We start from the raw sequence: 24,675 nt of genomic DNA, 5'->3' as shown, positions 1-24,675 counted from the left end.
CTTGTGTATTTAAGCAATTTCTTGAAAAGTCGTAAGTAAAGCGTAAAGCAAATGTTTACTTACATTAATACCACGAAATGCCTGTTTCTACCAACACATCACTTAATTATTTTTAAAAATAAATTGTACCCTCCACAATTTTTTCCCCGTTCTTCACTGTTTCAATAAATACGCATTCTGAAGTATTACGTTTGTGACTTTTCTGGTAAGGTAAGTGCATGTGAAGCTAATTTATATTAGAACAAAAACACTTTCCTGCTTTGTAGAGGTAGTACCAGGCCTTTTCATTTTATTCCCCTTACTGACATCCTTTTTTTCAGGTACGTCCGTCGCAAGAACTGCAAACGCCGTCGCACCAATCCCGCAGACGACTCCGACTCCGACTACAAACCCCCTTCCACCAAACCTCCCACCAACAAACGCAAACGAGCCAAGGATGTTTCCGACACAGACGACAAACCCACTCAAACCCGGCGTGCGCGCACTTGGACGTGCAAAAAATGTCTAGTCCAACTCCCAACGCGCAAAGCGTTGATCACGCACCGAAAAACGCACAAATCCGACGACCAGGAGCTGGAAACCTACAAATACGACTCCAGCCAGGAGGTGTACGTTTGTAACACTTGCTCGGCCGAGTTCCAGGACAAAAAAGAGGCAGAGAAACACGTGACCATGAACCACATTGAGACTTACTCGTGTGATGAGTGTAATGAGAGGTTCAGCAAAGCTTACAACTTCTCCTGCCACATGCAGCAGCACAATGGTGATGGGATGTACCAGTGTTGTCTTTGCTCGTATTCAACGAGTCGAAGGACTTGCTTGTTGACTCACATCAACATGACACACTACCGCAAGTTCTACTACCATTGCAAGACTTGCGGGAAGGGTTTTAACGACGCTGTTAGGTTCAAAGAACACGAAAACGAGCACTTGGGGGTCAAACCCTTCGTTTGCGTTGTCTGCACCAAGTCCTTCGTCTACTCCCGATACCTCCAACTGCACCAAATGCGCTACCACACCGTCGGAATCGTCGGACAACTCCTCAAAAATCAGTGTCCCATCTGTCTAAGAGTTTTCGCCAAAGACAACACTCTGGAGAAACACCTGACTGTGAGACACTCCAATTCGAGGGCACCTAGAGTCAAGCGCCATCTGTGTGATATCTGTGGCAAGGGTTTTGGAACTAAGGACAAGATGAGGATTCACTACCGCGTCCATACCGGGATCAAGCCTTATACTTGCACCTACTGTTCTAAAAGTTTCATCAAGAGGGATTATTTGATCATGCATGAGAGGGTACATACGGGGGAGAAGCCCTACGTGTGCAAGTTCTGCGGGAAGGGGTTTAACCAAGGGGCGCCTTTGAGGATTCATGTGAGGGGGCATACGGGCGAAAGGCCCTACATTTGCCAGTTTTGCAATAATGGGTTCATTTCGAAAGGGTCGCTTAATATGCACCAAAAGGTGTGTATGGGTGGGGGTAGCTAAGTAGTGCGTTTTGAATAAAGATTATTTGACGAAACGTGTTTTTTATTTCAATTATTTTCGATCTTGTAACATCACGGAAAAAAGCGCTGGCTTGCTGTGAGGTAAGTTACAATTTTAAGTGTTGACACAAAAATTTGTCTAAAAAAGTCTTAAAATTTTTCTTTTATATTTTTATACTCTTTTTTCTCGGCAATTTATTCTAAATGGTTGTATGGTACTATTATATACAAGTGAGTTCTTAAAAATATTTGACTTTGGTTTTTATTGTCGAATGTTGCAGTTTGATCTTGTGTTATGGTCGTGTACAGACTTGTTTTCTGGGTACAGTCTTTGTGTAGCATTTATGTAAACTGAGGCATTTTTGAGAACAGCATAAGTTGATCTTCAGAAGCAAATTCCATAAAATATCAACGATGGATTTTAGAGAAGTAGGAGTTAGGCTGATTTTTATTGAAGAGTTTATTTATAGTGGGAAGCAAATTTTGCTTGGTTTCTTTATTGTATCTATTTTGTCTGTCCTCTTTTAAAAATGTAGTTATGTTTTCTTGTAACTTCTGTTTGTTGAACGCCTCATTATCAAGCACCTGAGGATAGATATCACAACTTTGTGTCTATAAAAACAGATCGCAATAAAGGATAAAATAATTCGATATTATAAAGATTTTTTTATCAGTTTTCTGTAATTAATTTGAACTGAAAAGAAGTTGAAGTTGAAGGAAGTTCAAAATTTTTCTTCAGCCTTAGAAAAATAAAATTGGCACTTTTTTCTATTTCTTCGTAAAGTGTCTTTCTAGTTAAAAATTGGAAATTGCTGTCTTAAGTAAGCACTTTTTGTGTCTACATCTACATCAAGAACTGTTATCTGATTTTTTGCTAACATTTAGTGACATTTTTTCAAAATAAATTAAATCACCAGACCGCCTGACTTTCTTATGGTGCTGTGATGCTATGGTGCCATGGTCAAAACTATATAACACATCCGTTTAAAGAACATCTCTTGGTTACTGCATGCACTCTGTTTCTAATTTTAAAATAAAAAAAAGTTATTTGTTTGTTTTCTAATTCGTATTTATTAACATTTAATTGTTGAAAATGTGCAACAAGGAAAATAAATGTCCTATCAAATTTTATTGTTTTTTTTTTTAAAGCAATTTTAAAAGGTATTTCCAAGGTAAAAAAGGTTGGAAACCATTAGAATAGAATATACTTTATTCGTTTTAATAATACCTACTAACAGACTATCTTACACATGTCACAAAATTAACTTTAGGTAGGTATTACGTAGTCAAAATATTACTAAAATTATTCTGAAGGTATTCTTCAATCGAATAAAAAATTTTGGAAATTAAATAGTGTTTTATAATGATATGTAAAGGAAATTTTTTAAAGGTAAGTAGAAGGACATATAATATATAATTGGTTTAATGTCGGTTTTTTGTTAGCCTTACAGTATTTACAGAAATCTGATTTTTTTCTTGTACAATAATGATGCTCAAAACCCAGAAGCGTATATTCGTCTCTGTGATTGGGAAGTATTCGAAACATTTAAGGATATATACACTAGGAACTGTGAGGATGTTTAGAGCCTTGAAATAATTTTTATAATTGGCTCTAAAATGCATAACTAATAGCTTCGTTGCAAACGAGAAAGTCTCTCTGAAGACCTTTTGTAACCTCAGAGGATTACATACAGTACTGGATATAGGAATGAAATAGTAAGGAATAGGCTGGTTTTAGAGCATTTTGTGGTACATATTTTTTCAGATTGTACAATAGATAGCAGTTTGTCAGCTAAAATGTCTATGTGTTTGCGTCAATTTAGTGAATTCTAAAAAATTTTGTGTGTTCTGTTGTAAAAAGAGACATTTTTATTTCTTTTTATTATGTAATACTGTTTATAATAGTTTTTGTAATATTTACATCTGGAACGAATGAGAAGTTATTTTGGGAGTCGCTGACAGAATTTATAAAAAAAAAGTGTTAAAGTGGCTACTAGTAGTTAAAGGATTTTTTATTATGTCGTTAAGATTCAGTGAAGTATTATTAAACTTTTTGGTTTTGCTATTTAGAAGTAGATCTCGTGGTATTTGAGCGTATGATTTTATTGTAATAGTATAGTCTCTTTTTCTATTTTGAACTAATGTTGTATGTTCTTTCTTTTTTGCTTTAAAATACACTTAAAAGCCCGGAAACAGATGCTGGAGCTTTATTGACTACACACGCAAATTGGATAACCTATCCGTTCCCAAATTTTGTTCCAAATAAAGAATTTGAAGTAAAATCCGTTTTCTTGTTTCATTTTTGTCACTCTTCCAAGCCTCTTTTAGTTACTTAAACATTGTCTAACCTTTTTCTTTTTCAGAGAATATTTGGAGCAAATGCTAAAATGCAAACTCCCCGAGGTGGACATAATCCCCGTGAAGCAACAAGTCCGCTTAAAACAAACCAAAACCCGAGCCAAACCAACCCTTTACAAAAACCCCTTCGTTTACACCAACTCCAAACCAAGCAATCGCAAAGTCAAAAAACGCTCAACTCCGGAAAACCGCAGTATCAAATGGGCTTGCATGATTTGTTCCGACGTCAAGGAAGACAAACAATCCCTAATCGAACACTACGAGTTCCACAAGAACGAAACAGAGAGCCTTGGTCTAGGAGACCACTCCAGTGGGGACTATTTCCTCTGCCCGGTCTGTTTGACCGACTTCACCTCCTTGAAGAGCTACGAAAAACACGTAGAAAACCAACACGGGGAGAAACACTTTGCGTGCGATGAGTGCAACAAGTTTTTCAAAAACGCCTACCAGTTGTGCATCCACAACTACAACATGCACTCTGCTGACAAAATCTACAGATGCGTTATGTGCAACTTTACCACGAGACTTTTGAAGTCTTTGCGACCGCATTTGAAGCAAAAGCACGAAGATGAGTTTAAGTATCGTTGCGAGATTTGCAATCGAGGTTTTGCTTCAGCTACGTGGTACGAGGAACATAAGAATTTCCATACTGGAGCAATGCCCTTCGAGTGTGAGATTTGCTTCAAGAGTTTTCCCTACACCAGGTATTTGATCGCCCATAAAAAAACAATGCATCCAGATGTCCAGTCGGGGTCGCCAGCCACACACGAGTGTGACATTTGCCACAAACGCTTCGCCCACAAGAAGAGTCTAGTGTTGCATATAAGGGGTCATACTGGAGAGAACACCGTTTTGTGCGAAATGTGCGGCAAGAGTTTGTCCAGTTCGGAGCACTTGAAGCAACACATCAGGATTCATACGGGTTATAAACCGCACACGTGCTCCGTCTGTGGGAAGAGTTTTGCCAAAAAGTGCAACTTGACCTTGCATGAAAGGGTGCACAGTGGGGAAAAGCCGTACGTTTGTAGTACGTGCGGTAAATGCTTCTCGCAGAGGTCCACTCTGGTCATTCACCAAAGATACCATTCGGGGGAACGCCCATATGTGTGTCATTTGTGCAATAGGGGGTTTGTGGCCAAGGGACTGTTGGGGGTTCACTTGAAAACTTGCTCGGGGATTCCGCTTGATTAGGGTTTGGTGTGTTTATTGTTTGTGAATAAATTTTGAAACGGAGATTGGGTTTTTTTTTCGATTTTTACAGTTTTTTTGGCATCGAACATGTTTCGGTCCATTGGCATTTTTTAGGAAAAAGTCTGACTCTTTAGCCTAGTCAAAAAATAATTAAATTGGTGGAAAAAATGCCTAGAGAGTTGGAATTGTTTTTAAAAGCTTTCTTTACACTTGGTTAGACATATATCAAAAGTCTCCGAAGGTGGGGGCCGAGTTACCGAGCCGAGCTTGAGGGGGGGGGGGAGGCGGATAAAGCTGTTTTTTTTGTTTTTTTGCTTATATCTCGAAAATGGTAACTTTATCAATTTTTATCTTCTTACCAAAATTAAATAAAATTTCCTACAAAATGGTCTTAGCCTTATTGTTGTACGACTAACCTCAAGCGAGCTACTAGCTTTTGAAGTTTGGTGTCTACATGACACTGTATAACTAAACATTAGTATATCATAAGTATTTATATCGAAATAGTGTGTATAAAGCGTTTTAACCCTTTCTCTCTCTCTCTCTCTCGCTCTCGTCGAGCTCGCCCCCCATCCTCGGAGACTTTTGATATACATATGTCCACCAAAGTGTAAAGGAAGCTTTAGAGAAAACTCTACCTCTCTAGGAATTTTTTCCACCGATTTTTCTAATTTGACTGGGCTATCTAGGTCAGGTCAGGTCACAGAACCCAAAAGTTGCAGTCAAGTGGTTCCGAAGACAGTGATTCTGATTTAACACCTATGAAGAAGGCGCAAAAACCGGTTTTGTGGAATATTTGTGGAGAAACTGTTCGTTTGTTCTTAATGTGGAAAAGTTTACACACTTTTCTTGTTGTCCATAGAATGTTACGTACGGACGAAAGACCCTATAAGTGTCATCTGTGTGACAAGAAATACGTTACAATGCACAGTCGATACATACTTTTAAAGAATTAATTTCCGCCTTGATTTTTTTGTTATTTTTTTGATTTTGTTTAATAAAGTTATTTAAAACTAAAATAACAACCAAATTTTCTTTCAGTTGTTTCCAAAAAGTTGTTAGTCGGTGAGCAGGCAACTCAAAGGACTTGATTGCAAACGTTTATTTTTCTGGAGAATTTGAATTCTTAGGTCTTTTTTTTTCAAAAACTATAACTTGGGCATATTTTGTGCTTTCTTTTGTATAATGTCAGAAAATTAATTTTTCTACCATCTTCTAACGCTACAAACTTTAGTTTTTCTAAAAGAATATTGAAAAAATTTGTTTTCTTGTAACGTGTCGTATTTGTGTAAATAAGTGCAACTTAAAATTCACTGAAGCTTGGTTTAAACTAAACCGTACCCTAGGTGTCGCTTAGCATAAAAAAAGCAATTTAAATGCACATTTTGAAAACGGATCGATAAGAAATTGCGATATTCTTGATGAAAAAATTATTTCCATTGCTCCAAAAATCATTTTTAAACAAACAGAATTCAATAAACTTTCAGTATGCTGTCGTTTAAAAAGTGAAAAGGATTACAAATTAATTCCGAGACTAATAAAAAAATTGTTCCATTTCTTGCGGCAAGTCTTTGCAATTGGATTTGTCTGTTGGGAAAGATTGGCTCGTCACTGTCCAACCACAAACACCTTTTAATCGTGTTGCAATTTTTTGCGCCACAGATAAAGAAGGAGGAGGCAATTTGTATATTTTTATTGGTCAAACGATGTATTGGGTGAACAAATGAGGCGATAAACCGGCTTCGCAGTACTGGCCACTCCCACAAAACTAGAATATAGTTTTGGGTGTGAATAAATAGCGAATTCTGATTCATTTCACAATTGATTAATTTGGACAAAAAGTTCAAATTATAAAAAATGACTTTTTAAACAAATCGTAAACATTTTAGAAATAAATAAGTACTTTTCAAATATTTTATGTTCGTCTCTTTTAGTGCTGGTAGTACTTGAGATAAAACATTTTCTTTAATTGTCCTTCATTTTACGAAGTCCTTCAAGTAAATTCTAATTTATGTGTAAGAGAATTTATGGGCTGAGGAAGAGATAAGAGATAACGAAATCTTGAAACGTTGCCAGAAAATTAACTAACAGATAAAAAAATGTCATGGTAGAGCTCGATTATTTAAACTCCACTCTCATCTTTGTAAGCCTAGCTTTGTTAAGCGTTACCCATTATTATAAGCCGCAGAGATATAACAGTAATTGTCGCGTAAAAAAATTCTTTATCTAAATCTTCCGATAATGGTTAAAACTGCGTAATTTATTTCTAATAAGAATATTCGCTCATTAAACAAGAAGAATCACTTTTAACTGGTAAAATCTGATTAAATGGACGTTTATAACGATCTGCTTTAGTACATTTTTGACGAAATTTTGCAAAAATTTGAGTATCTTGTTTAAAAATATGAGAAATTAAACGAAAAACACTGCGTTTCCCAAAAATATTATGTCTTAAATAAGCAAAAAAATCTTGCATTTTGAGACATCTACTATTAGCTCTTTCAAAACTATAAAAACGCCAACGTCGCATTTTACCGAATTATGTTTTTAAATGAGATCGATAATATTGTAAAATAGTTGGTAATGATTAGATCTCTCATCGAAAGTATAAATTATATTTTGTATTACTTTTCTATAGTGCAGTTAATTTTGAGAGAAAATGCGACGTTGGCGTTTTATATAGTTTTGCAACAGCTAATACACTAATATAAGTAATTTACCACATTATAAGAAAACTGTATTTTTTTAGTTTATTAAAGTTTCTGAGAATTTTTTTACAAGAAACGAAGTTTAAAGATGGTATGTAAGCTCAAAATTTGTAATAATGCAAAACTTTTCGCAAAATGAAGTCATTTCCAAATCAAATTCACCAGAAAATGTTTTGCAATTTGGACAGTTGTCTTGTCTTTGGGTAGCCAGTGTTTAAAATTTTACTTTACTAATTTACTTTATTTTTCAGGAGAACCAGACGGTCAGGTCAGGTCAAGAAACGCAAATACCCTTTCTCAGTCTACAAAAATGACTTTCAAGACAGTGACTTTGTTCCCAGTTCTGAAGATTCCGGTGACGATCACACATTCACACGACTTACGAAAAAAGCTAACAAAAAACCAGTTCTGTGCGATATTTGCGGAACGCACATCTCGTCCAATTACGAACTGAAACGACACATCAGACGTCGGCATAAGGGCGAAAAACTGTTCGTTTGTTCCAAATGCGGGAAACGTTTTGCCGTTAAAGACGATCTTGTTATACATGAGCGAGCTCACAGTGGAGATAGACGACATGAGTGTGATATTTGTGGGAAAAAATTTACACAGAGGACTCCTTTAGTGGTCCACAAAAGGCTACACACGGGCGAAAGACCCTACGAGTGTCACCTGTGTGACAAGAAATACGTGGCCAAAGGGCAGTTGACCCACCACTTGAAAAATCATCCGGCTTGATTTTGTTACATGATTTTGTTAAATAAACTTTGATAAAAATAAAATTGTTTGCCTAAAATAACCAAATTCTCTTTCAGACGTTCTTTGGGACCTGTGGACCAAAATTCCTTTTACTCATGTATTTTATTTTACAGGAGAAAGAGAAAATTCAAGAATGAACGCAAGTCAAGTGATTCCAGTGACAGTGACTTCGTTCCAAGTTCTGACGTTTCTAGTGACGATCACACCTATTCCAAAGCACCACCTAAGAAGAAGCCCAAATTACCGGTTTTGTGTGATATCTGCGGAAAACACATTTCTACAAATGATCATTTGAAAAGACACATGAAAACACATACGGGTGAAAAACGTTTTGTTTGTTACACTTGTGGAAAAAGATTCGCACTTAGGACCACACTAGAGGAACATGAGCGAATCCATACAGGGGATAAGCGTTACGAATGTGACCTTTGCGGTCGCAAATTTACACAGAGGACTCCTCTAGTTACTCACAAAAGGTCACATACTGGAGAAAAACCGTACAACTGCCATCTGTGTGACAAGAAGTTTCGTTCGAAGGCGCAGCTGACCCTGCATTTGAAGAACCATCCAGCTTGACGTTGATCGTTTTTTCTTATTTTTGCAAATTCTTGTTTGGTTACATTTTTTCTGGTTAAAAGTTTTGTTATTTTTATAATTAAAGGTTACTTAAAAATGCGCTTTTTTGTTGCCGTCCCTTTGATTGTCTAGGTTAGTGTACTTGCTGTCACGCTATTTAAATTCATGGTGGATACAAGGTCGCTTAAGTACGTGTTACTATGTCGCTTTTTTTCTTTTTTTTATTAAATTTGATTTACTTAAATGTGGACTTTTGCAACTTTTAATTGAAAAAATAAAACAAAAAACTAAGTGAACATTATTTTTAGTTTGCATTTATGCCCAATGTTAATAAAGTTAACATTAAAAAAAATAGATAATTTGAAAAAAAGTAATTTTGTGATTAAGTCAATTAAGTGTTATTATATTAAGTGTTTGACGAAATTTTGCAAAAATTTTAACATTCTCTCTAAAAATATGAGGAATTTTACTCAAATCGTAAAAATTAAATTATTTTGATTTTCGATTTATGATTTCTTTGGTCAGTTCTATAGGACTTAAGTAAAATAAGGAAGTTTTTAGTAAAAAAAATCTTGTAAAATGCTCAAAAAAGGTAAAAAGAACCGTAATTTTTGATCTCCATCTGTAATCTTTCGGTTTACGAGAACAAAATTTATAGTCTAAAAATTATTTTAAACATGTCAGAAGAGCATTACTAGCTCATTTGCTCATTTTGGAAGATTTTTCAAAATCACTTAACTTCTTTCTAAAATAAAGTTAAATGTTTTCAACCCTCCCTTTATGATTTTTTATCTCTTTCTAGAAAATGTATGTGAAATACTGATAACTAATTTTTTACTGAAAAATATATTAACTTGCTTTTGATAAAGTTTATTTTCGACCTTAACTGGTAATTCTTCTGTCTATTTGATTAAAATTTGGCGAGAACTATTGGCTGTTAATTTAATAATTTTTATTATGCACTGGGAAAAATTAGAAATAACGATTTCAAATTAATTACGTGCGCTTAAAGATTTTTAAGGTAATATTTGCAAAAAAAATATTTTTTTTCTGAAAATAAAGTTAAATATAACGAAAAATGCGAAAATAATTATTTAGAATATAGGTGATACTTTGTTTTCAACCCTTCCTTCGTGATTTTTTTATCCTTTTCTAGAAAATTTTTGTGAAATAATGATATCTAATTTTTTACTGAAAAATATATTAACTTGCTTTAGATAAAGTTTATTTTTGACCTTAACTGGTAATTTTTCGGTCTATTTGATCAAAATTTGCCGAGAACTATTCGCTGTTAATTTAATAATTTTTATTATGCACTGGGAAAAATTAGAAATAATGATTTCAAATTAATTACGTGCGCTTAAAGATTTTTGAGGTAATATTTGCAAAAAATTGTTTCTCTTTTTTAAAACGAATTTATATCAAAGAAATAATCCAAATAACGTAATTTTTGGTCCCTATGGTAAACAGAAATCTTGCAAAATAAGTAACTAATCTTTAGTTCAAAATCCTGTAATTTTTAATTTAATCTTTTGAACGTCAATTTCGATCTAATTTAGTCTTTTTGTGACAAAATTTTACAAAAATTGTTGCTTGAAAAACAATAGGTCAAGACAATGTCATTTTCAGTTTTCATATTTTGGATCTACTTCTGCGATTTTATGCGTAAGAAGTGTTTTTTTGTGTCTAAAAGACAAAATGGAAATATTGAAAAGATTATTTTGACTATAGTTAGGTGATTTTTAGATACTTTTATACCAAAACTTTGATTTAACATAGGTTCGTGTTTATACGTTTCAGTAGAAAACTATGTGACTATATGCCATTATAACTCAAAAGTAAAACTTGTTTTGTGAACTTAGTAGTTCTTCAATTTGTATTGAACCTACGAGGCGCCACTGGAGATCATTACAATATGTTGAAAAAATCGTTTTTGTCGTAACTAACGAATCATGTTGGAGGAAGATCTTTCTCTGAGTGTTTGAAGGGAAAAATATAAGAACTCTGATATTAATAAAACGAAATTAATAAGATGACAAATTTTATTAAAAAAAAATGGCAAATGTGTTACATATTTGTAGCTTGAAATATTGCAGCAAGATATTGAAGATTATTATGAAAATAAAGGAAACAAACTTAATTAATTAAGTTAATTATTTTGATGTTATTGTTTGTTTGTTAGTGTTGTTGTGTCTTTTTTATTAATTACAGTTTTATTAAAGTCAACACACTAGAACGGCCACTCTATTGCATCCACTGTTCTCAAATTTTTGGTAGCATTTGTAAAATAAGCGATTTTCTGTAATAACTGACATTTAAATAGCCTGACGGCAAGCATATTAAAATAGCTTTTTCGCCCTAAATAACCCATTTCTCTTTCAGACGCTTACGCCGCAAACGCAAAACCATCGACACCACCTATACCCCTAGCGACCTAAGCGAAGACGAGACTTGCACTCGTCGCAAGCGCTCATATAATTCCAACAAAACCTGGTCTTGCAACAAATGCTCCCAAGAGTTCAAAACAATCCTCCTGTTGCGCAAGCATCGCAAAACACACACCACTGACGACTCGTTCGAAAAACACACTTACAAATTCGACGAAATACAGGAAATCTACATTTGCAACACTTGCTCAGCCGAGTACCAAGAACGCGAAGAAATCGAGAAACATGTCAAAGGACACGAGGAATTTTTCGAGTGTACAATTTGCCAACAGAGATTCACTAAAGCGTACAGTTATGGCACCCACATGGTCATACATAGCAAGGACAAGCTCTTCAGGTGTCCTCAATGTACGTACAAGACAGCCAAACGCAAGAGTCTTTTGATTCATATAAACTACGTCCACTTGAGGAAATTTTACTACGTTTGTACTACGTGTGGTAAAGGTTTTAACGATGTGGTTTTGTACAAAGAACACAATAATGAGCACTTGGGGTTGCGTCCCTTTATTTGTATTGTGTGCAACAAGGATTTTGCCTACTCCAGGTACCTCCTAACACACCAAGTGAGGTGCCATCGAGTTGGAATTGAAGGCCGCCTCCTCCCCAATCAATGTAGCGTCTGTAGCAAAGTTTTCAGCAAAGTTGAGACACTCCAGAAGCATTTCCAAGACAAACACGTCGAAGTGAAGCTTCCACATGAGAAAAAACACTTGTGTGACTTATGTGGCAAAGGTTTCGCCCAGAAAAACAAACTTAGAGTTCACTACAGAGTCCACACAGGCGTCAAACCTTACACTTGCAGCTACTGTGCTAAAAGTTTCACCAAGAAGGATTATTTGGTGATGCATGAGAGGGTACACAGTGGGGAAAAGCCCTACTCGTGTGAATACTGCGGGAAATGCTTCAGTCAGGGGGCCCCCTTACGTATTCACTTGAGGGGGCACACCGGCGAACGCCCCTACGTGTGCCAGTTTTGTAGTTCGGGCTTCACCTCAAGGGGGGCCTTGAATATGCATTGTAAAAGCTGTACAGGTCCGACTTAAATAAAAAATTTGGGCTTCACTTTAATTTAAGACAAGTAGCGAACAAATTGACTTAGGGCTACGCTTGATTAGGGTGAACTGCACCCGTTTGTGTCTCAGTTCAGTGACATCGTCTCGAATGACTTTGTTGAAAACGAGGTGTTTGTCGGGGAGGGAGTTCGGGGTCATGCAGAAGAAGGTGATATCGCTGAACGAGCTTTTGAGAAGTTGGGGGTTTTCCAAGTAGCCGTTAAAGAGGAAACTTTTCAATTTTGAACAGCGGTGGATCAGTCGCAGAAGGACGTCGTCTACAACTTCTCCATCGTTTTTGATATGCAAATCGATGGTTTCTGGGCAAAATTTGATTAAGTATTTGGTTAAGTCTGGGTGTGGTCGTACCAAGAGTTCGGTGGTAGTTGCTCACTAGTAAATTTAGCGTTTTTCCGAAATTCCATCTGCCTCCTCTGTCCATAACTCGTGGTAGAATAATAGAGAGGGACACGATCGGGATCGATTGTTTGAGGTAGAGGCGCAATTCACCGTAATGGTACACATTTCCTGGAAGAAGTACTTTTTTTTCAACATTGCCGAGGGTCCTACGCTCAAATAAATTTATTTGTATAAATGGCGTGTCTCACTCGGGTCATTTTTAGGTTTTAAAGAATCGAAAAAATAAAAAGAATTTAAAGACACCCATTACAATATTTTTTGACAAATTATTTTTAAAAAAACAAAGCTTATACAATACTTTTTATTTAATCTCATTGCCTGCTTGTTAGTCGAATTATTTTTTGGGGAACTATTTTGCAATGTTTCCGATGTTTGAAGGCAACAAAGCTATGATTGCAAAGAGATTTTGAATCGACAATGCTTTTTTTTTGGAATAATTTCGGTTTTTTTAAAATAAATCGTCTTTGGCTTGTTTTCTGGACTGGGTAATTTTTTGGCGAATAATTCGTAGAATTTTTTTAAACTTTGTGGGAGAAAGGCTTAATGAAAGGTTTTTTAATTAAAAAAAAATCAACTAGCAATCACTTTCTTAAAATGTTTTGCTGAATCATTTCTACATTTTTTCTAATTTTAGCAGAAAACAAAGCAGTCGGTTAATTCTGCTTGGAAACTAATTTAAGCAGAGGTTTACTCGATAAAAAAACACTGTTCTAAGCCTTAAATTTTTTTAAATTTTTGGTTTATTTTTACCTATAATATTATGCTTGTTTTCAATCTTCTTTATAAATAAGTCTAATACTTATTATCTTTAGACATTATTCGACATAACGCGTTCAAAGACAGGAATGCATATCAGTATCTACAAAAGTCTAAATTTTAACAGAACTCACCATAAAAGTAACCGTAGTTTCTAACAGACAAAAAAACACTGTTTATAACAAACTCGTTTTGCTTTTTCATTTTTTATTATTTAATAATTTTAAAATCGAAAATAGGGATTGGATATTTAAAAAAACAACGACGCATTTTCTAACAACGTTTCGAGATTTTATTATTTCTTCTTCACCTGACTTAATTATTTTTGACAAATTGTCTTTGGGAAAATTACGTTTTTGCAAAACTTTTTATATAATCTTATTGGCTGCTTTTTTGACGAATTATTTTCTGGCGAACCATTTTTACAATTTTTCCGATGTTTGAAAAAAACAATCCTTCTTCAAAGAGCCAATGGCAGCAAAAATTTTGAATTGACAATGATTTATTTGAAATGTAATAATTTTGGTTTTCTTAAAATATATTGTCATTATAGCTTGTTTTTTAGACTGGGTAAGTTTTTTGGCGAATAATCCGTAGAATTTTTTTTTATTTTTGTGGAGCAAGGCTTATTGAAAGATCCATTGATTGCAAAAAAAAATAATTTACCGGCAATCGCTTCCTCAAAATATTTCGAGGAATTTTTCTAATATTAACAGAAAACAAAGCAGTCGCTTAATTCTACTTGGAAACGGTAATTTAAGCAAAGATTTAGTCGAAATAAAACACTTATAAACTTTGAAAATTGATTTTTTTTGTTTATTTTTACCCATAATATTTAAAATACAACGACGAATTTTCAGGCAAAATATAGAGGTTTTATTATTTCTTTTTTAAGAGAATTTAAGGCCTAAAAAGTATATTATAAAATTTCGAAAGGTTACCGAAAAATTCATTGGGCTTTGATATTTTTTTTCACTGGCATGTTTTTTTGGACCGAATTGCTTTTTGACGAATATTTTTTATAATTTCTCTAATGTTTGTATTTGCAAAAAAATAATAAACTGACGTATTGTCCAATTTTAATAAAAAAATTACGAATATATAAAATAGTTATTAATGAAACAGAAAAAGTTCAATTAAGGCCATCTGGTTATAGCAAATTTGATGAAGGAACTGGAAAACATTTTCAGACGTTTTTTTTTCACAAAAATTATTATTTTTAGTTCACTTTTCACCATAACTTTGTGTTTATGTACAAAACTTTAATATGACCAGATAACCGTAATTTTTTTATATTTCTGTATGAAAAACATTAAAAAATTGTGACCATACTGGTGAGTTCTTTTTTTCTTTTTGACCTGACGTTACTTTACCATGCAGGTGAATTTCTTTTTCACCAAAGTTTTAGCTTTAGTAATTCTATTAAAAAGAACACAAAATTTTGTGTTCGTGCCGATGACTTACGAATGATTAGAGTGACCTTGAGATTGGGGCATGCACTGCACAGTAGACACCACTGTTCATCGTCTATAACGTGGTCATGCCATGATGTTTCTTTCAAAACAATTTCCAAATGTTCCAAAGATCTGTTCTTACTGGTCAAAATCGAGTCAATTAATCTGCACGACAGGATGAAATAATCAAGTTTGAAGCTTTTCAGGTAAGTGAGTTGTTCGATACAACTTCTGAAATAGATCGCATCGAATGAAGACTGGCAGTAGTAACAACTGCGGATGTCTAAGTGCGTTATAGTGCCTCTAGAGCCCAAACAAGAAGTTAGTACTTTCATGTAGTTCGCACTGTGCATGTTGATATTGTCAAAGATGATTTTTTTGAGACTCACTTGGTTTCTAAAACGTTTTTTTCGAAATACTATAGAACGAGAAAAATTATTACGTACTTGAGGAATCTCGATAAATGGTACGTAACTTTTTGGAAGGACATAAAGTCGAACCAGTTAAAAATCCTCAAACTGTGGATTTGGATGTAGTTGTCGTACAAAACGAGAAAAAACCGCACAGCTCTCTTGGTCAGTTCCTTATACCTAACTTGTGCCCATTTGTTGTTTCTGTGAGGGACGGCCCACCCAAACTCCAGATTTTTGATATATTTACAATAATCCCTTAACAAAATCACGGTACTGGGTTCTAAAATCGCCAAATTAAATGGGTTGGAAAATGTAAAACGCACCCATCAAGTCCGAATCCACATGGACGATCACAGTCTTCCACAAAATCACATGATCGAGACCACTTTTCCAGTTCTCGCAGACCAGGGAGCAGGAGAGTCGGTCTCTTCTAGACAGGTAAGAGTACAAATGAGCCAACAACTCCACAGGCAAGTTTTCCCAATCTCCCATCGTGTCCGGACCATCGAATAGGGTCTGGCATCCTCTGCTTATATCTACTTAGAGCTATGGGGGTTCACTTAATCCTACGTTAATTTTATTTGTCAAATGCCAAATCGCTTAAGTCTAGTTTGATTGACGTGTGAGTTGTCTGGGAGAAACAGAAACGTTAAATCGTAACAATTTATTCAACTTGTGGTACTACAGATTGTTGTAAGTGACTGTGGCTAGGAAAGTGCGGATTTGCATGGGGGCTAGGGTGATGGTCAAGTCGGTGGGGGCCCGAGGGGCTTGTGGAGGGGCCTCGTTGGTACTACCAGGCCAGTGCAGACGGACGTTCTCTTCAATGGGGATGTTACCAGCTAGAGTTGTTTCTTTGAGTTCTTGAACAGTGAACGCCACAAACAAATCCTGAAAATTGCAATTGTAAAACCAGTCAAAGTTATAATCATAAGTACCGAAAGATCAACTGTGACTTCTTTTGATAAATTCTCATCCTCATTTTTCTCCAAAACGTGCTCCAAACGCACGAGAAGAGTACCATCAGACCAGGGTTCAAGCGTTAACAACTGGACATTATCAGGCAATGGTCTCTTCAAACTACTATATTCTAAATTTTTGGAACCGCTCACATCTTGATTGGTGATAAACACCCAAGGTGGTAACAATTTCCTTTGGGCGACATCACGTTCAATCGCAGCCAAAGACTTTTCACCTGAAATTTGCCCAAATAGAAGAGTCTTAAACCATGGTAGTAGTACCATTGCCCGAAACTGGTCCCAAAACTAGGAAATGTTTCCCTCGTACGACAATCCCATGCCCATACTCTATCTCATCCAAGCCGAAATCATCACCTGACCTAATTCTTCGATGTACCATCAGTTCCACTTGCCCATCTTTTACACTTGACCCACCTTGGGCCCGATCATTCAAAATTGCCATCTCCACACCCAGATTTTCGTCCCGAATCAAAATTTTCGAAGTCACTGGGTAGTAATTTCCAGCAACGGGTTGTTCGTCAGTGTAGTCGTAATCTGGACGTTGGTTGCGTACCCTTTTTAATATTTCGCGACCATTGGAGTCGGTGTAAAAAACACCTTCGGTTTGCAAAGGTGTCGAAAATTGCGAGATGACTTCTTTGCCACCATCGCTGCAAATTTTGGAAAATTAACAGAACGGTACTACTTTAACTTACTCGATGTTTAGAGGTCCAATGACCCAATCAAACTCAATGTAACTACTATCATCTTTATAGACTTTGATTATTTGTTTCGCCCAATCGCTAAATTCTTGTACTACTCCGTAATAGACATCTCCTTCGATTTTCTTGACTGTGACAGTTGAGGCAACTCTTTGTGGGTCACCATCCGGGTCAAAAACGTAAGCTTGTGACCGCCCACCACTTTTATAAACGAGAAAATCTTGCGTTACGTTAAGAGTGACTCCATTCATGGTCACTGATGTTAAAAGACCAGAGACTTCGTCTATTTCGAAGCTGGTACCATCGGCACCTACAGTAATTCTTTTTGTGGGCTTTGTGGCCACTTTTGTGAAACTATAGACTTTGTATCCTAGAGCTGGAATATCTCTTGCGATAAAATCGAGAGAGTTGGGCGAGGTTGTTTCATCCACCAGGGTGCTAAAATCGGTGATTGAAGGTACCACCTGGTACACAACTTCGTCACCATTGGAGTCTACAATTTTCCAATTCTCTGTCTCCACTGGAATGCTGATTGGACTTGAAACAACTCGACTCAAAGGATTGTAGACTGTTAGAGTAAACTGATCTGCTTTTGCTTGGAGACAGACACTAACGTTAGCCAAAAGACATGATTCCAATTTTAGGGAATCAGAACCGCTTATTATATTTCTAAAAATTGGAATTGATTCATGAAAACGCAAAATTAGTTCTATTACGATAAAATGGGGTTGATGGCATTAACAGCGTCACTAATCCCTTTGTGAAGGATTCGGTGGTAGTCATGGGTCACGTCGATTAGTTCAGTACCAGTTATAGCATCATGGTGTTGCAAAACACCCATTGCTTCTTTGAGCGAGTTGATGTTTTCGTTTTCGTAGGGTAAGTTTGCGACAGCTGCTAGTTGTTTCGCCACCTGGTTAAAAAAATACAGTGAAAAAAAAAAAAAAAGAAAAAAATTGGGTAGTACCCATACTTTCAAACTAACTACACTTATATGTCTTATAACATAACAGATTCTAAACTTTACAGTTGAAACAATTAAAAATTGATGTTAGTTGTAAGAACAGGAAGGTTATCTACGAACAGAAAATTAAAAAAAATTATTCTTTCAAAGCAATGTGGAAATTTATTAATGACCATAGATGTAAGCCAAAAAAGCATATTCCTCAATCGACGCCTGATGAATTTTTTTATATAAATTTAGCTCCGAATCCTACAGATTCTATCTATCTATTAAGAAAAAACACATGTCGGTCAAGCTTCATTTTTTGTAGATTGTTTTTTAATGATCTAAGGAACTGCTTTAATTGGCTCAAAAATAGTAAATCTCGAGACATTTTTGGATTAACTATCAAAGTCATAAAAACTGTTAAAGAAATCCTTTTAGTACTATTAACTAAATTATTTACCTTTTGTAGTCTTGAAAAATTTTTTTCTGGTGCCTTTAACTTTTTTTTAATTGCCTATTTATAAACAATTTTTGACCAATATAATTACTACCGATAATATCCAAAATTTTGGAAAAACTGTTGTTGCAACATATTGAACAAAATACATTACGAAAACCAAAACGTGTTCAGAAAACATATGTCAACCACACAGGCAGCTTTAAATCTTATTAATAATATTATTCCGAAAACAAATACTACTTAACAATTTTTTCAGACCTGATTACAGGTTTTGACACAGTCTTACATGAAAAATTAATTAACAAATTAAGATAGTATAAGTTCAGTTTACAAAGTTTATCATTAATCAATTTTGATCTTCACAGAGGTATAAAAAAGTATGCATTAATGGTACCGTGTCAAAAGAAGAGAAACCTAAACATGGTGTTCCGCAGGGGTCTATTCTTGGACCTTTGTTGTCGCTTTTAATAGCTGAACACACAAAATTTCTTGGAATTTACATCGATTCATTACTAAATTGACACAAACACTTTGACAAGCTATGGAAAAACATGTATTTACTGTAGAATTTTTAAAAATGTGTACCACAAAATGTTTTAAAAACTATTTTAATTTCCAAAATTTTTCTATTCGATTGGGGAATATCTTCAGAAGGATTTTGGTCATATTTTGTCTATGTAATACCTATCTAAACCTAAGTTAATTTTGTGACGTGTGTATGATACTATTAGTACTATGCGATTTTTTTAAATTTTGATCTAGTTATCCATGACATTTGAATTAACAGTGAAATATATGGCGTAAATAACTTAAACATCGCTTGATCTGTCAATATGTCGCAAATTTTCACAGAAGAACAAAAAAGTTATGTTAGAAACCTATTTCCGTCATGGACATGGAGTTAACGTAACTGTCATAGATAACTAGATCAAAATGAATTCACCATGAATAAGGTATATTTTATTCTATTCTATTTTATACCTGAAGCATGGTGTTTGCTTCCCGGACGAAACGTTTCGAGGCCGGCCTTGATGTAATGTACCCAACTACTAAACTTGCAACCCCATCAGCATAGGGGAAAAAATCATCACTCTTGATTTGCAGTTTGTAATCATTTGAATTGACGAAGTCATTGACGGCTTTAGTGTAACACGTTGGTGTTGAGTACAGTAGCTTGATGGGTTTGCCCTCAAAAGTTTGGGGAAACAGCTCAAAACCTTTGATCAGTCTATCCGTATTAATATAGGCGTTCAAGGCGGCTTGGTACCTGAAATCGTCTCCCATAGGTACCAAAATATTATTGGTTGGGTATTTGGACGCTTGTTCCCGAACAAAATTGGCAAAAGCTTCGACTCGACTCTTCCAATTGTAGTCAGGACTTTCCTCATCGTCTATAATCGGTTCGTCATTACAAACAATATCGAAACAAAAACCGGCAGGTGCGCTATAGTGGTTATACATCACTGAGGTGAAAATATCCGAACTGTTGCCCAAATTGCTGCTCCCTCTCCAAATCAAATCGCCGGTCTTGGTCCCTAGTCGATTAATCCGGTCTCTGTAATCCAACCGTGCGAAAAAAACGCTATCAAAGCCCAGCTGGGCCGAAATCGAGGCTTGTTCTCTGCTGTGTCCGAAAGGATCAATTTGCCAGCAAACTTTGGGCCTGGAACACTTCCCCAGTCTATCTTCGAGGTATCTCAAGCCTAAAGTGTACTGATCGATTGTGAATTGATAATGAACATTTGCCTCATCGTTCATGCTCCAGGCGCCGTTAATTATCTCGAACTGCCCGTTATTGACCAGTTTGATAACATCCTGCTTGGTTGAGTCCTTTTGCTGCTCCCACCATTTTTTGAAAAACGCTGTTTCGACTTGGACGAAACGACGGTCAGGGTTTTGCTTCAAAGCTGGGATTACGGTACTGATCACGTTCTGGACGTCTTGGAAGTAGTACTGGTCCATGGTTTTGAGCCAACCGACGTCGTCATGGGAGTGAGGGATGAGGTGGACGTTGAGTGTGGAGAAGTTGGTCGCAGGGCAAGCCTTTGATTTGTGTTATTTTTTGATTAAGCAGAAAACCAAACGTACCTCATATCCACAAACTGGCTCGTCTTCGACCGGCTTTGCCCTAATTTGGCCCAAGAGTACCAAAAATAGAAGTTTTAGTAACATGTCTGTTCCAAGTGTGCGAACAGAATGTTTTTTTGCCACTTAGTAAAACAAAAGTTTTGTTTATCAACACTTGATGGTACTTGAGGTTTTATCTAGTTGCGGTGGGTAACAACCAAGGGACAATTACCGAAAAAAATACAACTATTTTAGAATCTTATCTTTATTTGCAAACAAAAGTTAGATAATTTAATAAACAACAGTGGCTACAAATGTGCGAATTTGCATCGGTGCTAGAGTCACTTTAAAACCGTCTAGTTTCTTCGATTGGACGTTTTCCAGACCTGGCCATTTTAATCTAACACTTTCTTCCAACGGAATGTTGCCCCCCAAAGTCATTTCAACCAGTTTTGTGATCGTGAACGTAGTAAACAAATCCTGAAACTAGAATTTAACTCAAGTAAGGTACAAAAGTACTAACCGATAAATCCACGGTCACTTCCTGCGATAGATTCTCGTCTTCATTTCTCTCTAAAATGTGTTCCAAACGCAGAAGAATCGTACTATTGTTCCACGGTTCCAAAGTCAAAATTTGCACATTTTCACTGAGTGGTACCTTAAGACTGCTAAATTGTGTGTTCTTGAGACGTTGGGACACTTCTTGGTTTGTGACGAACGCCCATGGTGGTAATAATTTTCTTTGGGCTACGTCTCTTTGAATTGCTGCCAAACTTTTCACTCCTGGTGGAAGCACAAATCAATTTTAAATTTTTGACTGGGGTAATTGTGGTACCGTTCCCAGAAGTTGGGCCTAAAACTATATAATGTCTCCCTCTGGTTATCACTCCTTGTCCGTATTCTTGGTCGTTGATACTATCACCAACTCTGCCAAAATCGTTATGTGGACAATTTCTCTGGATCTAGAATGGACAAATGAACCAAAATGAGTTTAAATGAAAAATAGTACCATAATCTCAACTTGTCCATCTTTGAGGCTGGTACCACCTTGAGCCCTGTCATTCAATACTGCAAGTTCTAGTGCCTTTTCCTCGTCTTTGAGGACAATTCGTGACGTGATCGGGTGGTAATTGCCAGCAATCGGCTCTTCGTTGGTGTAATCAAAAGTTGGTCGGTAGTTTCTGGTACGTTTCAACATTTCTCGTCCGTTGGAGTCCGTGTAAAAATTACCTTCAGTTTTGAGAGATGTTGTAAAAACGGAAACTACTTCTTTGCCAACATTTTTCCTACAAACTTCCTAGAACCAAGCAATTGCCAAAAAAACCAATTCTTACGAAACTAAATCAATTGGTCCAACAATCCATTCAATCTCAATATGACTATCATCCCCATGGTAGACCTTGACGATTTGTTTAGCCCATGGGGCAAACTCTTGCACCACCCCTTGGTACACACTCCCTGAAATGGGTGTTGTTTTGACTTTACCTTCGGCCACTCGAAATTTTTTGTTAACCAAAGGAACAAAAATGTAAGCACCCGAATAACTGCCACTTTTGTAGTAGTAGAGGTCTTGAGACACGTCCATTGTGACCCCATTCATGGTAATTGACTTAATAAGACCTGAATCTTCGTCAATTTCAAAACTAGTGTTACTGCTACCAAAAGTTAGCTCGCTTCGTCTTGATTCCACTTTAGTAAAAGTGAAAATTTTGTAACCCAAAGGGGGCAAGTCTTTCGCAATGAAATAACAAGTGTAGGGCGAAGTTGGCACGTTGTTGACGTAATTGAAGTCGATGATTGTTGATTCGACTTGATTTTCAACTTCGTTTCCTACAAATTTTGATTAGAAAAATGAGTGAAATTGTCTTGGAGTGATTACCATCAGGGTCTACAATTGACCAAGCTTTGGCGCTCACTGGTATTTCAACTGGGCTTGAAACGACCCGACTTAAGGGGTTGTAAACGGCCACAGTAAATTTATTTGAGCGCGAGGGACTACACGAACTTATGTTAGACATCAGACAAGTTTTGAATTGAAAATGATCATCGGTACCACTTATTATGGTACTGAAAACAACTAATCAAAAAACGTGGTTCCCAATGCACCACTTACGACAAAAGTGGGTCCACAAGCTCGTTCGCTTCCTCAATGGCCGAATAAAGCATCCGATGGTAGTCTTTCAGGACGTCCTGTTTTTCAGTACCAGTGATAGCGTCATGGTGCTGTATCACACCCATTGCCTCTTTCAGTGGTGTGATTTTATTTTCGTACGGTTGGTTACTGACAGCTGCTATTTGTTTGGCAATTTGAAGAAAGTTATTACCAATTCGCTCAAATCGCTTGGTTGCTGGTCTAGAGACGTAAAAACCGCTCCAGTAGCCGTAACCATCAGTGGCGTATGGAAGAAAATCATCAGTTTTGACGTCCAATTTGTAATTATTTGCCGTAACGTAGTCGTTGACCGCTTTGGTGTAACACGCTGGACTGGAGTAGAGTAGTTTGATCGGTTTGTTGGTGTAATTTCGGGGGAAAAGCTCAAAACCTCTGAAAGAAACAAACTTCTGGCTATTTTTTTTTTGGTTATTGCGATTTGGATTACTTGATGAGTCTATCAATGTTGAGAAAATTTGTCCAGGCGGCTGGGTAGCGCACATCGTCCCCCATTGCCACAAAAATGTTGTTAGTGGGGTACTTATCAGCCTGTCCCCTTACAAAATCGGCAAAATCGTCCACCTGGAATCAATTGGCTTTAAATCGGGCCAGTGCCAGGCCTCACTTACTTTTTTCTCGTAGTTGTAATCAGGACTATTGGCATCATCTATAATAGGTTCGTCGTTACAAACTATATCGAAGCAAAAACCATCAGGGTAACTGTACGTTCCTCTGTAGAAAACTGACGTGAAAATGTTGGAATTGTTCAAATTCTGGCTTCCCTGCCACAAAAAATCGGCCGTTTTCTCCTTGAGTCTCTTCTCCCGGTCTCTGTAATCCAATCTCATGAAGAAAGTGCTATCAAAACCCAATTGTGCCACAATGGAGGCTTGTTCTCTACTATGACCGAACGTATCAATGGCCCAGGCCGATTTAGGTCTTGCACAAGGGCCTAAAGTATCTTCTAAATACCTTAGACCAAGGGTATACTGGTCAATTGTCGACTGGTAGTTAACTGTAGCTTCATCATTCATGCTCCAACCACCATTGCTTATCTCAAGTTGTCCGTTATTGACCAGTTTGATTACATCCCGTTTGACTAAATCGTTTTGGTGGTCCCACCATTTTTTGAAAAAGGCGGTTTCAACTTGTATGAATTTACGATCTGGGTTTTGCTTCAAAGCACCGATTACTGAACCGATCACGTTTTGGACGTCTTGGAAGTAGTACTTGTCGACGGTTTTGAGCCAACCGAGGTCGTCGTGTGAGTGGGGTACTAGGTGGACGTTGAGGGCGTTAGGGTCCCATTGTGGGCAAGACTGCGTTTGTTAGTTTTTTGTGGCGGGATTGTTGGTACTTACGTTGTAACCACAATTTTGCGAGTGTGTGAGTACTAAGGTGGTACTCAAAAGCACAAGTAAACTGTACATTGTGGTGGAGTGGAGTGAGACTTGGTAACAGGAGTCGGGATTTTATCAGAATGATTGTGATTAGATTTTGTCTTGATTTGGATTTTTTCTGTTCTGATCTGCGTGTTTTAACTTGGACAGTTTTTTTGAGCTCCTTCTGACTGGGATAGAGTCGGAGGAAAATAAAATACGTGAAGGGTCTTTACCGTTTGTTGTTATTAAGGCGTCAGTATTTATCTTAAATCGTGTAAAGAGTACAAGAAAATTACAAGGCCTGTTATATTTTGTACATTCTAAGAAAAACAAGCCCTACAGTTTATTTTTTATTTTATTTTT

General features: G+C 36.4%; 4 protein-coding genes across 6 annotated transcripts in view; 1 reads left to right on the top strand and 3 right to left on the bottom strand.

Annotated features, from left to right (window-relative positions):
• LOC656007 (zinc finger protein OZF) overlaps positions 1-12,594 on the top strand; it is a 129,583-nt gene extending 116,989 nt beyond the window's left edge. The window contains exon 4 of one of the 3 annotated variants that reach the window (XM_015978635.2): positions 11,462-12,594. In XM_015978635.2, the coding sequence (XP_015834121.1) occupies positions 11,462-12,569 (1,108 nt within the window). In that variant the 3' untranslated portion in view covers positions 12,570-12,594. Of the gene's footprint in view, positions 1-320; positions 1,523-3,850; positions 5,079-11,461 lie in introns of those variants that run through there. The other 2 variants (XM_015978629.2, XM_015978630.2) reach the window with 2 other exon arrangements.
• On the bottom strand, positions 12,566-16,239 carry LOC656676 (F-box/LRR-repeat protein 3). Its single transcript, XM_015978681.2, has 5 exons — positions 15,945-16,239; positions 15,655-15,901; positions 15,219-15,604; positions 12,948-13,106; positions 12,566-12,898 (listed from the first exon to the last, which is right to left on the bottom strand). The coding sequence occupies exons 1-5, from the start codon at positions 16,111-16,113 to the stop codon at positions 12,591-12,593; spliced, it is 1,269 nt and encodes a 422-aa protein (XP_015834167.1). The 5' UTR covers positions 16,114-16,239; the 3' UTR covers positions 12,566-12,590.
• Positions 16,240-16,270: 31 nt separating this feature from the next.
• Positions 16,271-20,955, bottom strand: LOC656754 (lysosomal alpha-mannosidase). The gene is made up of 7 exons (XM_963261.4): positions 20,800-20,955; positions 19,693-20,754; positions 18,019-18,215; positions 17,297-17,971; positions 16,863-17,251; positions 16,560-16,816; positions 16,271-16,512 (listed from the first exon to the last, which is right to left on the bottom strand). Exons 1-7 carry the CDS (start codon positions 20,881-20,883, stop codon positions 16,303-16,305), a joined length of 2,874 nt encoding a protein of 957 aa, XP_968354.2. The 5' UTR covers positions 20,884-20,955; the 3' UTR covers positions 16,271-16,302.
• Positions 20,956-21,027: 72 nt separating this feature from the next.
• LOC656843 (lysosomal alpha-mannosidase) lies at positions 21,028-24,428 on the bottom strand. The gene is made up of 10 exons (XM_008201952.3): positions 24,292-24,428; positions 23,560-24,249; positions 23,379-23,512; positions 22,892-23,323; positions 22,658-22,845; positions 22,113-22,608; positions 21,788-22,064; positions 21,614-21,740; positions 21,302-21,561; positions 21,028-21,258 (listed from the first exon to the last, which is right to left on the bottom strand). Exons 1-10 carry the CDS (start codon positions 24,358-24,360, stop codon positions 21,070-21,072), a joined length of 2,862 nt encoding a protein of 953 aa, XP_008200174.3. The 5' UTR covers positions 24,361-24,428; the 3' UTR covers positions 21,028-21,069.
• Between the last annotated feature and the right edge of the window lie 247 nt (positions 24,429-24,675).

Source organism: Tribolium castaneum, chromosome 1 (assembly GCF_031307605.1).
Source record: "Tribolium castaneum strain GA2 chromosome 1, icTriCast1.1, whole genome shotgun sequence".
In the NCBI taxonomy this organism is placed as follows: domain Eukaryota; kingdom Metazoa; phylum Arthropoda; class Insecta; order Coleoptera; family Tenebrionidae; genus Tribolium; species Tribolium castaneum.
The sequence above is the reverse complement of the archived record's forward strand: the minus strand, read 5'-3'. Positions and strand labels throughout refer to the sequence as shown.

Excerpts from the sequence above, each read along its gene's own strand:
- LOC656676 (XM_015978681.2), bottom strand. The coding sequence starts at position 16,113 with ATGGGAGATTGGGAAAACTTGCCTGTGGAGTTGTTGGCTCATTTGTAC. Across the intron at positions 15,605-15,654 it reads CATTTATCGAGATTCCTCAA|AAACCAAGTGAGTCTCAAAA; the intron begins GTACGTAATAAT and ends AAAACGTTTTAG. Across the intron at positions 13,107-15,218 it reads CAAGGTCACTCTAATCATTC|GAAATGTGTACCATTACGGT; the intron begins GTAAGTCATCGG and ends TACTTCTTCCAG.
- LOC656754 (XM_963261.4), bottom strand. The coding sequence starts at position 20,883 with ATGTTACTAAAACTTCTATTTTTGGTACTCTTGGGCCAAATTAGGGCA. Across the intron at positions 17,252-17,296 it reads ATTGGACCTCTAAACATCGA|CGATGGTGGCAAAGAAGTCA; the intron begins GTAAGTTAAAGT and ends CAAAATTTGCAG. Across the intron at positions 16,817-16,862 it reads GGGACCAGTTTCGGGCAATG|GTGAAAAGTCTTTGGCTGCG; the intron begins GTACTACTACCA and ends GGCAAATTTCAG.
- LOC656843 (XM_008201952.3), bottom strand. The coding sequence starts at position 24,360 with ATGTACAGTTTACTTGTGCTTTTGAGTACCACCTTAGTACTCACACAC. Across the intron at positions 24,250-24,291 it reads CGCAAAATTGTGGTTACAAC|TCTTGCCCACAATGGGACCC; the intron begins GTAAGTACCAAC and ends TAACAAACGCAG. Across the intron at positions 22,065-22,112 it reads GGACCAATTGATTTAGTTTC|GAAAAATGTTGGCAAAGAAG; the intron begins GTAAGAATTGGT and ends GGAAGTTTGTAG.